This window comes from Thunnus maccoyii, chromosome 2, assembly GCF_910596095.1.
Source record: "Thunnus maccoyii chromosome 2, fThuMac1.1, whole genome shotgun sequence".
Classification (NCBI taxonomy): Eukaryota; Metazoa; Chordata; class Actinopteri; order Scombriformes; family Scombridae; genus Thunnus; species Thunnus maccoyii.
Genome location: NC_056534.1, coordinates 33,129,533 through 33,143,790, shown reverse-complemented (window position 1 = coordinate 33,143,790; position 14,258 = coordinate 33,129,533). Strand labels below are relative to the sequence as shown.

The 14,258-nt window shown below is 40.1% G+C and overlaps 1 protein-coding gene across 9 annotated transcripts in view; it reads right to left on the bottom strand.

Moving 5' to 3' along the window:
• Positions 1-2,889: 2,889 nt before the first annotated feature.
• The window catches only part of LOC121887251 (zeta-sarcoglycan), a 368,949-nt gene continuing 357,580 nt past the window's right edge, over positions 2,890-14,258 (bottom strand). For all 9 annotated transcript variants that reach the window (XM_042397929.1, XM_042397955.1, XM_042397937.1 and 6 more), the window contains one exon: positions 2,890-5,553. In XM_042397929.1, the coding sequence (XP_042253863.1) occupies positions 5,347-5,553 (207 nt within the window). In that variant the 3' untranslated portion in view covers positions 2,890-5,346. The remainder of the gene's footprint in view (positions 5,554-14,258) is intronic.

Below are 14,258 nucleotides of genomic sequence, written 5' to 3'. Positions count from 1 at the left end.
ACTGACGTGATAGATGGGCTCTGTATGGATTTTGCAGCATAAACCTTTAAGCTATTACAAATGGATGCAGTGCTTCTTATCCAATATGCCAATTTATTGGTTTTAAAATTTGCAAGACTGAATGTGCAAATTAGAGTGTCCATAGAAAACCATGAGGGCTCTCTCATTCTCCTCCAGTTGCACAGAAAATCCAATGAGTTTTATTTCATGTCATGTCAGTAGACAAGATGGACTTTTGGCAAAGACTAATAAGGAATATGGAGACAACACTGCAACTGCACTACTGCTTCACATAAATGGAGTTCTGTCTATGCCCCTTCTATGGTGTGTAGAGTTTTAATGGTGGTCTGAATTTCTGTCCCATAGTCCACAATATGATTGTCAGGCTTGTTGAGGTCTTTAACTTGCTGGCAGGTACAGACACCCGCATATAGAAATATTGTGGGTGTTTCTGTATTAGCTTGTGCTTCATTGGCAAACTGTCAGTCTCCCAGTGAATATAGGAGGCTGCAGGCTTCAGCAACCCATGGGAATAACAATGAGTTGAAAAATAGTAGATGAATTAGAGAAGGTTATTCTCAGAATACCAGGGGTAGTTATTGCACAATGTAACCTTGAATAAAATTTTACAAATGCCTCCGCTCTGTCTTTGTCCATCTTTTGTTTGAGACAGAAAGTGGTTGATGTGAAAACCGTCCATAAAGCTGTCTGTACTCAAAAAGATGATGAGATATTGTACATTTTGTCACTCGGGATGCTCTTTTGTAACTCATATTTTATATTTCTAAGACAACATATTTTTCTTCCTTGGTGTATATCTTGCAAGCATCCTTTAGTGCTATAAAATAGCATCCCAAACATTTGTTTTCATGGGTGCAACCAAAGTGCAGCTGCAGTGTGGTAAGACCTGTCAACAACTTGTCAGTGGAAATGGAACAAGCAAAGGGAGAACAATTGGCAAAGTGAAGGAATAATAAGACAAAAACGTTGGCTTGGTATTATAAAACTAAATTATCTGAAATTAAATGAGAATCAGTGCTGAGCACAGAAAAAGGTCTGGATTTACAGTAAAAGAGGGAAATACAGTGTGCTCATTTTTATAAACTTATCCCATTACTGTCAATGGGTTTATGGGTCAATGGGTACATTTGAAGTGACAGTAAAATAAAGTGCTGGCCACTGAGTGAGAAGTGGGAAATCATGTGCTTGAAAGTGGCATATCCTGAACCAGTATATCCCTGTGTGTGTGTGTGTGTGTGTGTGTGTGTGTTTATTTATGAAGATGTTCCATTTCATGGTATATTTGATTCCTGAGCTCCCCACACTTCAACACAGCATTTCAAAACCACCACTTAAAATCAGTGACCAGGAAGAAAAGCAGAAGAGAGAAAAGACAGAAGGAGAATGAAAAGAAAAAAAGGAAAAAAGAGAAAGCATGCTAAATGTATGATGAAAAAAAAACATAAATATTGTAATACTGAATACATAAAGGAGAGGATATTGTCACCAGAAAATCATTAAGTCAAAACAACATCAAAAGGCAAAGTGGCAATGAAACAGAGAGACACACAGGAAGAATTAAATGTGAAGTGGACACTAAAGTTAGGGGAGATGGTAGGAGGTTGTGCGGTGAATCATCTGTTTTTTCCATCAGGTCAAGACTGCTGCAGCCCAAAATAACAACATAGCTATTAGTTGTGTCAGTTATTCAGAACATCTTGATCAAAACAGAGTAGAATATTCAGAGCAAAATAATTTAAGGGGTCGTATAATCATTTCATAATTGTGATGAAAAATTGTGATGTAAACACTACTTCTGAATACCTTTATGTCTTTGCATGCTCAACCAAATACTTCCCTGTGGCACCATATTTGATCTCTTCCACTTTGGTCCATATACTGGTTACTAAAGGGTCATGGGAATCAATGTAGCATCATGCTCCATTATTATAGATTATTATGTCATTCATAAAGTTAGGCTTGAAAACAGGATTTTGTACTTGTAATGTTAGCTAAGCTTGTCATAAGCTTGTTGATTTAAATTGAAATAATTGTACATTTAAATAAGCTTGTACATTTGAATTTGTACCTGCAATCTCAGTTTTGTAAGCTTGTACATTTGGTTTCCTGCCTGTAAACTGTTTTGCAAGTTTGTGCATTCAAGCTGTGTGTCACAAGCTGTGAGGCAAAAATATGCTTGCACACTTTACAAAAGGAGTACAAATTGGAATGCACAAGCTTACAAAAGTAAGGTTATGGGTACAAAATCCTGTTTTCAAGCTCAAAACTCAGTGAGGCTTCTGGGTATGACAAAGTGATTACTGATAATATGCTGAAAATACTTTACTTTGTTCATGTCGGTGGAGCAGCTGACTCCCAAAACACTACACATATCAAAGAAAAGACCACTAAGAGATGAAATATATCAGATGATCTAAGGAAGAACAACTTTGATTGTGTCTGTAATTGGCTCAGATGATCTCCTTCTAGTTTTAGGTTTTATGACAGTGTGAAAAAAAGGCACAGTGTGTCAGTGCTGTAGCAGCCTACAGCTTAAGGAAGCTTGGTATCCAAAACTATGAAAGAAATAAAATCAATAAAATCTAAATCTGTTTGACTGTTTGGACTGTAAGCCTCTTTAAAATGAATAAAATACCCAACAAAGTATGAAACAATAAAATCAAAGCATGAAAATAATGTGTTGTTGTCAGTAACTCATACATTATTTAGGTTGTAATTATCAGGAGAGCATTTTCATTTCTCTGAGGAACACACAGTTTAAAGTCAAAAGACTAATTACAAACATACAAGACACGATTACAAATTTCACAACACCGATGATTCCAGAGATTTCTCTTTAAAAACAATATGATTTTATTTTGTATTTTATTGGTATTGTTATATACATGGCATAATTTGTGCTTTTTTTATTATCAAGAATAAAACCATAAGGGAACACATCAGAAAATGAAACTTTAAACCAGGATTGAATTTTTCTTTTTTTTTTTTTTTTTCAGCTGGATATACTGAGAGTTCTACAAAACCAGGAGAGAAGGGGAGGAAGAAGACAGAAAACTAAATAGATAGACAGGTAGATTGATAAATAGATAGTTCGTCCAGAGACACTTGCAGATGGTCCACTGAGGGTAGTGTGAACGTTCAGACTGTGATGTGCTTTTACCAACAGCAGCAAAGGCACCTGTGTATCGCTTTATTTTAAAAAAAGAAAGTACGCCTCAGGGCCTTAATCCAGTTGAGTCCATACGCATACAACCAAATCCATCCATCACTTCCTCCAGGGGGGATTTCTGCCACACACATATTTCCTATGATTTCCAGCCATCGCAGGCCATTCACACTTATTCCCCATCTGAGACTGATATATAAAACAATAACCCCCAAAATAATATTTAGGACCTTCTTGACTTCTCTTGCTTAGGTTGCAGAACTTTGGATAGTGGGCAAAGCGTGAGATTGGAAGGACAATTTTTCCTGATAGAGTTTGGGATGGCCAAAAAAAAAGATTAAAGATTGAAGAAATAATAAAAAAGTTGTGATGGGTGAGAGGAGGATATGATGAAATTGAGAAATTTAACTACTAGAAAGAAAATAGAGATGGTGAGGAGGGTGAGCAAGGAGTAATGAGAGGCAAAACAAGCTGAAGAAGGAACAAAAACAAGCAGAAAAATCTCACAGGAAAAAGACATTACTGTGAAGTAAGAGAAGGGCTTGGCTAGAAGAGCAGAAAGGACATGCAATAAAAAAAAAAAGTCTGACAGACAAGGAACACAGGATGAAGATGTATAATCCTCCATAACAAGACCAAAATTGGTCTGGCTGCTGTCCGACTGCAGTCTCTGTCTGACTGGAGGTTTGGCCCAACACCGTAAAATTGTTGGTCTGCCATAGCACCCACCTGAGCCTGAACTGACTGTGAGGAGGAGAAACCCTGCATCTGGTACAGCTGTGATGTTGAGTATAGTTTCCAGTGGAACAAAGCTGGTAAAACATGTTTTCAGTTGTTTTTTTTTGTTGTTTTTTTTTTTTTTTTCTTAACTAGACTGGTGGAAGAAAACGGATAGGGAGGACAATTCTTTACCAGTTCAGTGGAAGCAGGTGCATAGAGAGAACAAAAATAACTAGAGCATGGCGAACAGATAACCGAGAGCAACAGCAAAATATGAATAATAAAGATAAAGGTTTACAGAGATGTTATAGGGGAAAAAGAACCGGATACAAAGAGATAACAAGTCAAATATTTTATCTGAAAAAAGAAAAAAAAAAGAAGAGAAAATGAAAAGAGTGTGTCTGAGAAATTAACAAAGATGTGAAAAATCAGAGAATATACAGGGGAAAAAAGCTGGTGGAAGCACAAAAGGTCGAAGCACAATTATTTGCATTAGTTATCCTATGAAAAGTGGGGTCGGAGAACATTGTCACTATCAGGTGCAGATTGATGCGGAGGAGTCAAACGTCAACGTCTGGGTTGAAAGACTAGAGGGGGAGGAGGGGGAAGGCCTTTCTGGTATAGATTGGTCCGTTAGCTAGCCTTAGCTTCCCACTAGACTAAACCACTGTCTGATGTATTTGTTAGCTACCCGCAGGGCTAAGCCACAGTCCTCACTGATGTCTATGAGCCAACTGATGAACAGGTTAACCCAGAGTCCTTGTCCATGTCCATGTTGGCGAGTTTGTAGTCCATCACCATATCTGGTTATCCAAACAAAAGTAGGAGCAGGTTTCCAGGACATTTTGGTCATACAGAGAACACACAACTCACTTTTCATTGTAAGTGTTTGCTGTTCTCAGGCCACCCCCAAATATAATCCTTGTGACTTTCAAAAACCGTCATGGCAGCAATTCAACAATGGCGAAGACAGCTAACAAGAGCCCCGGAGTGTGACTGTCCATCCATGTCCAGGAGTGGTTTTAGCATCACACCCACTAGCTAAACTTGTTGGCTTTAGCTTCCCTCCAAGTCTCTTGACAAGCATTAGCTACTGACCAATCCATATTAATTTGGTCGGTGAGCTGGCATTAGCTTCTCACCAAGCTCTAGTCCATGTTGATTCAGTCCTTTGGGCGGTATTAGCTTTACACCAAGCCACAGTCCATGTTGATTTGGTCTGTTAGCAAACATTAGCTTCCTGCCAAGCTGTAATCCATATTATTCGATTGGTTTAAGGACATGAACTTCTCGCCATGCTACAATCCATATCGATTCGGTCTGTTAGCTGGCGTTAGCTTCCCACCAAGCCATAATCCACACTGATTCAGTCTGTTGGCTAGCATTAGCTTCAAACTCTAATTGTCCACATGTCCCGGCTGTCTGTCAACCTCCCACTTTCAGCTCCAGAGACAAAAGTTACTAGTGGTTTGGCAGGTAGAGCCTTTCTCAGCCGGGGACAGGTAGAGCTTGCCGTTAGCGCAGGCACACAGCTCGTACACAGTCTGTTTGGTGTATGTGGTACCTGCTGGCGCCCCCTCCAGGGGGTCCACAGCACTGCCGAGGGGAATGTTGCCCAGCCGGATGGTGTTTGCGTCTAGAAAGATCTGAAAGAGAAAGAAAGACGGTTAAGAAAACTGTGATAGAAAGAAAGAAAAGTAGACAGACAATAAAACAATTAAGGTATATATAAAACATGAAAACAGAAACACATCATTTCAATGTTACAGCTGTGGTGGATCGGGTTCACATTTATTGCCTTAGTGCTTAAAATACGAAACAGAAAAACAGAGAGGGAGAAAGTTATTTTTTATTTTTAAAAAATGAAAAGAAAACAGGGTTGTGGGCACAGAGACAAAGAGAGCATACTGCCGTAGGGGTTGACTATACTCTGTGGTCGACTGGGGCTGTCATCAAGAAAGATCAATGGAGACAGAGGGAACTTCTATTTAGAATGGGTCTCTTTTGATAAAGAGGCAGAGTGGGAGTGAAAGAAGCAGAGGGCAAGACAGGTGAAGAGGAGAGCAGGGGAATCAGTAGGGGAGGAGAAAGGGGGGGGGGGGGGGGGGGGGGGGGGAGAAATAAAGGCACAAAGGAAGCAGCAAGAAAACACACACACTGCAAATAAACTCTAACACCAGTTAACTTGATACCACATCATCATATTTTCCTCCAAACAAGTAAAACTCTGCTAATGGGATGACTCACTCACTTAATATACCTTTAAAAAAAGCAGTTTCACTGTTTTGAATAATTTGCTAGAAACAGGTGGCTGTATTTAAAAAAAGAGAGAAGACATCAAACTCTAGGAAGATAAAATCAGAGTATTAGTATTTAAAATAAGAAGACAAAAACACAACACTTGTTTTAAGACATTTCTTTAATTTAGAGACATTTCTCATGTCTGTGGTAAATTCTGCAGTGTTTGGACTTTTCTGTATCTGCAGTTTTCACTGACTTGGAGCCAAAATATTGAAGAAAATGTGCAACAAGGTTTTCTTAAATAATTCCCAATGCAACTAGACCTTCAAGGGACTCGAAGGAATTTCAATCAGTTTGGACTGGAGTGCAGTTCAAGGTGGGGGGGGGACCGATAGTTTTCACAGATCATGTGCCTGGTCAAGTTTATTTCAAGTTATTGAGAGAAAATACTTGCGATGAACACAGACACACACACAACAATGGCAAAAAGATCACTGTGAAAAAGATACAGAAAGCTACACTCTTAACATTGTGAGAACAAGGACAGATAAGAGATGAGAGGCTTTCAGAAAAGGGACAAATATGGGAAAACCATGATTTCACTGAGCTACTTTTTTAACTTTGAGATCACCGTCAATGAGAATAAGAGACCGTGTTATAAAAAGATAGGATTCTCTTCCTCTTATACATACTATCATCTCTCCTCCTTACATCGCCATCTTATTATTTCTCCATTTTCTACCTCCCACCCTCTCTCATCCCTGCTGACCTCTTCCTCTCCCTGCATTCCTTCAGTCCACTCCTCTCATCTTCAGATGGATACGAGCTGAGTTTCAAATGCGAATCATTACACAATCTCAGTTTATATTGACTCCTTCGCCTCCTCGTTTATTTACTCCTAAGTCTTCAGTGTTCATGGAAGCGCTGCTCTCTTGCCTTCTCTCTACTCTCTCTCTCTCTCTCACACACACACACACACACACACACACAAATGCGCTCCAAGGCCGGACGATAATCTCAGCAGACATCTGTATCCCCATTATTCATGTTCTTCATTTTAGAAACGATGAGAGGGGAAGAGAAAAAAAAAGTGTGTGGAATATGAGTGCAAAAAAGACCGAGGTAAAGGGAGTCGGATGAAAGGATGAGAGAAGGATGACAGAGAGAAAATGTCAAATCAGAAGAGTGGTTGGAAGAAGACGGGCGACGTAAAAAAAAAAAAAAAAGGGAGATAAGATGAATGAAAGAAGAAGAGGAAGAGAGGAATGAGGGATTCAGATACTCCAACAGTGAGGAACCAATTAGTATAACTAATGATTTCACATTGGCTGACGGGGCACATCTCCATCTGTATAAATAACATCCACATACAGTACACACACACACACACACACACACACACACACACACACACACACACACACACACTCTCTGTCTCTCTGTGCATGATGGAGCAGAGCAGAGGTGCTGCTCATGTTGCCTTTTAAATATCTGTGTAGCTAAAAGCAGAGCATTTATTAGCAATTAACCTGGATCTAGATAGATATGCAGGTAACCGGAGCATTTAAAATAGACTAAGGTAACCTTAAAGATGATGTCATTCCTAATGGTCCAGAGACCTTCACTCAGTGAGATACTCCTCTTACAAAGTCACCTGTATTATTACTTACAACCAACATGCCCCTTGATGTTTTAAATTATGTACATTAATGGTTAACATTTAGTTGGATAATTTGCATATTGGCTGATTGACATAAAGTAACTTATACTGGCAGCAAAAGGCACAAACCACACTTATTTTATCCTGTAGATTAAAGGACAGGTTCACGATTTTCATAAAACAACAGTCAGGTGTCCATATGAACACTGATAGAGGTTTTCCTTGCTGTAATTATTCCTCTTGTTCATACTGGCTGTTAAAAGATTCCCCTCAAATGTGATTTCAATCAAATCTACAGTGTATCCACGCAGTCATTTTGTGCAAAAATGTATGTAAAAGTTTATCAGAAGTTTATATGAGGCTTCAGCAGTCTGAGTTAGTCATATCAAGTGGATATCCCTGTTGAGCTGCGGTGGAGGTATTAGCAACAAAAAGAGGGACTTTGGCACTAAAAAGACTGTAAACTTGAAAGACATCTACATTTTTGTACAGAAGGAGGCTTGTGGATTTTCCTCCCCATCACTTACATTGTAATTGCATTATGAAGGGATCTTCTAATGGTCAGTATGAATAGGAGGAATGATTATGGCAAGAAAAACCTATTTCAGTGATATGGGCACCCGACTATTGTTTTAAGACAAACTTGAACAGTGTACAGAGCATGTAGTATTGAAATCACCCCCCTAACCCTAAGCACAAAAGAATAAATGGGGAAAAAACAGCAAAACCTTAAACCAATCCCCTCATGTCTTGATCAATTTGATCATTTCGGTATTTTCAACTAATAGACTGTCAAAACTGCTGTCATATTTCATCAGGACGGGACAAATGACTCATATAATAAGAGTAAATGCCACAGAGCTTCAGGTACTGTCAGATGAAAACAAGTTGCCAACTCATGTAGATAAAATGCATATTTATAAAAGTTTTCACATAAATTACATCATAAGATTCCAAAAAAAAAAGGTTTTACTTTAGTATTTCAGTTGTTAAAAAACAAAACAACAAAAAACAGGCAGCCTCTTTCTGTGATGCTATCTCATTAGCCCGCCATGCCCATTAGTTTTAATGAGACATAGTAACAATGACAACAAGACACTTTAAGAGCTAGTGAAAAACAAACACTTTTCTCCTCATGTGCCGGGCAAAAGGAAAATACCACACTATATCTCTAAATGTCAAGGTATGCCTTTAACAGGTCCCTGGTGCACACCTGTCATCTTCCCTTTGACTCCCCAATAAAAGCTGCCAGGGCTCAGTTATAAAGCTTTACAGAGGAAAGGACTCAGTCATGTTTGGAAACATCACCCGACCCTTTGCCATAGCAACAAAAACCTCAAATGAACTTGGGCATGGCAATGGGATGGGAGAGTGAAGGAGAGATGGGTGTTCATGTGAGGAACGTTGGAAACATCACAGGGGGAAGGACAACAGAGGACGGAAGAAAACGCGGTAAAGATGCAGGGAGAAGAGGCGGAGAGTAGGGACGGACGAAGACGTAAACAATAAGGGAGGGAGAGGATGCAGATCAAGAGACTGAAAAGAGGAGAAGGCGATTAGTAAGTAGAGATGATAGCAAACGAGGAGGGATGGAGGGTGGAAGAGATCGATAAAAAAAGGGGGTGAGAGGTGAGGGGAAGGCAGACGGAGGGGGTGAGATAGAAATGGATGGATGCTAGGTAGCAGGAAATAAGAGCAGTAAAGGAAAGGAGAGGTGGTGGATGAATAGATGAACGGCTAGATGGATGGAAAGAGGGAAGGGAAGCAGGGGGAAGGGGAGTGGAAGTCATTTGTTGTAGCTTAAGGTCGGATTAGCGCTGACATTCATCCCAAATGAAAGTGTCTGTAAGTATTAGGTCGGCCTGTTGTTAGCTGTATGTGAGGGTCTGTACATGTGAATGTGTGTGTTCGAGTGGGAGGACTGTGTGTAAGGACATGCGGCTGTGAATATAATGTGAAAAGGTAAACACACCTGTGCATCGAGTGTGCGCATATGTTTGTATTAATGCACTGATACACTAATATTTTCCTGGTGTCTCTCATCTGTCAAAGTCCACCGAATTCACTTCACCCCCTTACATTTTTTTCTTTTGATTAAATTATTAGCCTCACTACACACATGGATGTTTTGTGCTGTCTTCTTCAGTATTATCCAGGGGTCTGCTGGTGTCAGTGAGAATACTGACCTCAATTTCACATCCACAATCACCAATCAAAACCATAACAACTTAAAATAATCTGAACAAACGGAAGCAAATTGATACTGAGGGACAGATTTGAGGTTAATATACTCGCTGACACTAGAAACCTGGTTAACACACACACACACACAGATGCTGAGAAAGGCAGCTGTTGCTGATTTAATAAAAACAAAAGAAAAAAGAAATAAAAGTGATAAAAAAAGAAGACATTTGTGAGATATCTATCAGCTGTGTATATATTAGGGGATCTAAGAAAAAGAACTGTCTTATGATAACACATTTTTTCAGATGAGCTTTGAAACTATGGCCTCACAAATGATCATAGAGTTGAATCAACACCTCTGTGACAGTCTTGACAAAAATGTTGCTGTTGGTTACTTTAAAGCTCTTCATATCTTATATATATATATAGTATATATGTCTGCCTCTATATGTATGTGCCCCTAATGCTTCCACACTTGCATAAATGTACCATATCGCGTGGGCGGTGGCTGTGTGTATGCATAAAGTGTGAGTTTGAGTGTGTCTAAGCTCATCTCTCTCACACATCACTTTAGCAAGCACGTGGCACTGGCGTCAAGGAGATGGGAAACATGCGGGAAGCAGCAATTATGGAGGGTCAAAACATTTTTCATGGATGATTTCCTTTGGCACAGCTGAGGAACAGGCGAAAGAGGGTGGGAGGCGAATGAGCTGTGAAAGAGGAGGGGAAGGCAGCGATAAAAAGGACAAAAATTTCCCTAGGATGAAAGGGGAAGGGGAGGTAGGGCGGTGGAAGGAGAAAGAAAGCAGAGGAGATAAAACCGAATGTTAAGAGTGTGTTGAAGAGTAGTTTAGGAGGAGAAAGGAGTGTATGAATGTGTTTAGGAGGAGGAGGAGGACAGGGTGTTTAGGGGAGGACAAAAGAGGAAGAGAGCTGAATGGAAGACAGGGGAAGTACGGAAATGCAGGTGAGAATTTGAAAAGAAAGAGGACACGAAATGTTTTCAGTTCAATTTTTTAGCATGAAGTTTTGCTGCAACACAAGCAACATCATTTTTCTTTTCCAAACTTTTTGGTTATGTTTTATTACTCAGTTATAAATTCCCTTCCTTTGCTGGTTACAAATAGCCGAGAGACATTTTATTGTACAACGTAGGTGAAGCTTTTTTCTACACCATACATGTTTGCCCAACTATGTCTGTATACATATGTAATTGCTGCCTGGATTATGATCACAGCGATGTTTTTTTCACAAAGTAAATGCAACATTTATGTACCGCGCAGAAGTTGTAGGGATGGTGGATGTTGGGAGTTCAAAGCAGAGGACTTTGACACCAGAGAGAGCAGGGTTTGCATCATGAGTCCCGCAAAGGTCCCTGTGATGCTCAGACTCTTCTTTAGATCCTGTCAGATTCTTCTGGGTCCAATCAAGACTTTGAACAAACTTGAGACTCGCAGCAGTCAAACCAAAGTTGCTACTACGCAGATACAATCTACTTAGCTTTAAGAGCTTTACTCGTTTTTTTTGTTCTCTCAAATTAGTTTTCAGATGCATCAACCGTTTAGCCCCAGAGCCTCTTTCCAGATATATCCAAAGACTGTAGCAGGGTAATTAGGAGCATGGTGAATGGCATCGAAGATCTAAATTTGGACAATCAGCGTTCTCCGTAAAGGGCTGTCAACTCTGGAACACATTACCAACTGAAATCAAATTAATTCCACACATATAAAATCTTTTACAACAAAGGTTAAGTGCTGGATAAAAGCGAACCGGAGCTGTAACGTTTTTTGGCTAAGTGTATTTTATTGTTAATTTTTTTTTTTTCGAACTGTACATTTTATTATGTGTATTTTATTGTACTTCCATATCTGTAGTGTATTATGGTTTTATGATAATGAAAGCTGTATATTTTAATTACACTGTACATGTAAAGCCTATCTAGGGATAAGAGTTGAAAATTAGCATTAGCTATAAACTCTCCGTGCATCACTTTCATGCTCTGTATTGGAATTATTTTAAATTGCATCATCTCTATCAAATAAATAAGTTCAAATAAATAAATTCGGTTTCGACTTCAAAGTACGTGACTCAGAGGTTGGAGGAGGAGGAGGAGGAAGGGGAGAGGTGTGACAGAGGTTGAAAGGACAACAACGGTACAATTTCATCAGCGCGCAAACACACTCAAACACATCATTCTGCACACACAGTTCAACCTTTAAGTTGCCTCAGATCACCTTGCCTCCCGTTTCTCCTTTGCTTTCTCTCTCTTGCTGCCCCTGCACTCACACATGGAACACACACACACACACATGCGCGCACACATGCATGCACATACACACACTCCAACAACACAAACAGGAGGGAGGTTGTGAAGCTATCTGAGTGTATTACACAGACCATTAGGCTTGTTGAATGGACAGACGCTGGAATGCGAGCTGACAATGGACTAAATGACAGAGGCTGGAGAGGACATAAAGCAATATCAGCCTGCTCTACTGTACCACACACACACACACACACACACACACACACACACACACACAACTGCAGGCACAGACAAATGGATTCACACTAACATGCACAGGCAGACACAAATAGAGACAGTAACACTAATGCACTTATACACACACACACACACACACACACCCACGGGCAATGATGCAGCCAAAGGATTAAGATTAAGATTAAGATTTCTTTATTGTCATTTCTCAGCACTCACATACGTTGGTATGAAATGTATCTTCTGCATTTGACCCATCCTGTACACTAGGAGCAGCGGGCAGTTGCGGTGCAGTGCCTGGGGACCACCTCCAGTGGTCAGAGGCACTGACAGGGAGTATTAACTCTAACATACATGTCTTTGATGGTGGGAGGAAACCAGAGCGCCCGTGCAAACAGGGGGAGAACATGCAAAATCCACACAGAAAGGACTTGTGACGGCTGGACCTTCTTACTGCAAGGCAACATGGCACTGATAACATGAACACAAACACAAACACATACTGTGACAGGCTATGATGCAAAAAAAAGAGACAGACGAAACTCCCACACACATCAAAGACTGAGACACACACACACACACATATCATCTATAATGATGGCCTCAGGCAGTGTGAAGTATAGGCTAATGAATTTTCCGACGTTAATCACACCTTTTTTTGAAAAACATCCACTCCTCCTTGCTATTGGCAGGTATCTGTTAATCTGTTATCTTTCTCATATAAACACACACACATGCGCATTTACATATGCACACACACACACACACACACACACACACACACACACACACATACACGTAGATACAGACTCAAAGAGTGGAGTTGGATGATGAAAACAAATTTTGGAAGTAAACAGAGAGGCTCTAGCGACTAAGAGAGGAGGGGACAGCTGTGGTAGTGTGCTGTGTGTGTGTGTGCTGTGTGTGTGTGTGTACATCTGTGCATATACTGTCCATACATCTGTGTGTTTACAATTTTTAGATGTCTGAGTTTTTATGTGCATGTAGCCAGATACGAGTATGTTTGTGTATACATGCTGTGTAGGAGCGGGCGAGTCTAGATTTATGTGGTGCTATCTGTTTATTTTGATGTGTGCATTTTTGAGCACTTTTTTTTTTTTTGTATGTGTTTTGGTTCATACTGCATGTGTTTGTGTTTACGTGTGAGGCTTCCACAGCATGAGTGTGTACAACAGGGAGTTACCCCCCGCCAGCATTCTAATTTGCTCACCATCCTGCCTTACCCGCAGGTTAAACAACAAGCAACCCAGTCCCAGTGTACCAGCCCAATAACACCTCCAGGCTACAGCGTCTTAATAAACCTCGACATTGTGTCAACAAACAATAAAACTCCATGGTAACCTAACTTCGTTAAAAGTTTCTGTAGTTAACCCAGTTTCACCTTGCTGCAGTCAGCAGCAGCAGCGGAGTGGAATGAACTCAAATAATTACTTTTGTGAGTAACATGAACACATAGATGCAAATGTGCCACGCAGGGCATCTAGAGTTTCTTTACTTATCTGAAAAGAGTTGAAGGTAATGATCATTTTGCATGTTAGATCTATTGGGCTTGTTTACTCAGGAGTTTGTGCTGTAGGACATGTATCGAGCCAGTCATCCTTATTATTATCATTATCGTTACTTCAGTATCTTTGCATTCTTGGACAGTTGAGAGCTGACAGGAACACTGCCTTGACTGGCACATCCTGACTAACATACCAAATTATCTTTTCTTCTCTTGCCAGGTGATAGCTTGTCTTCCTTTG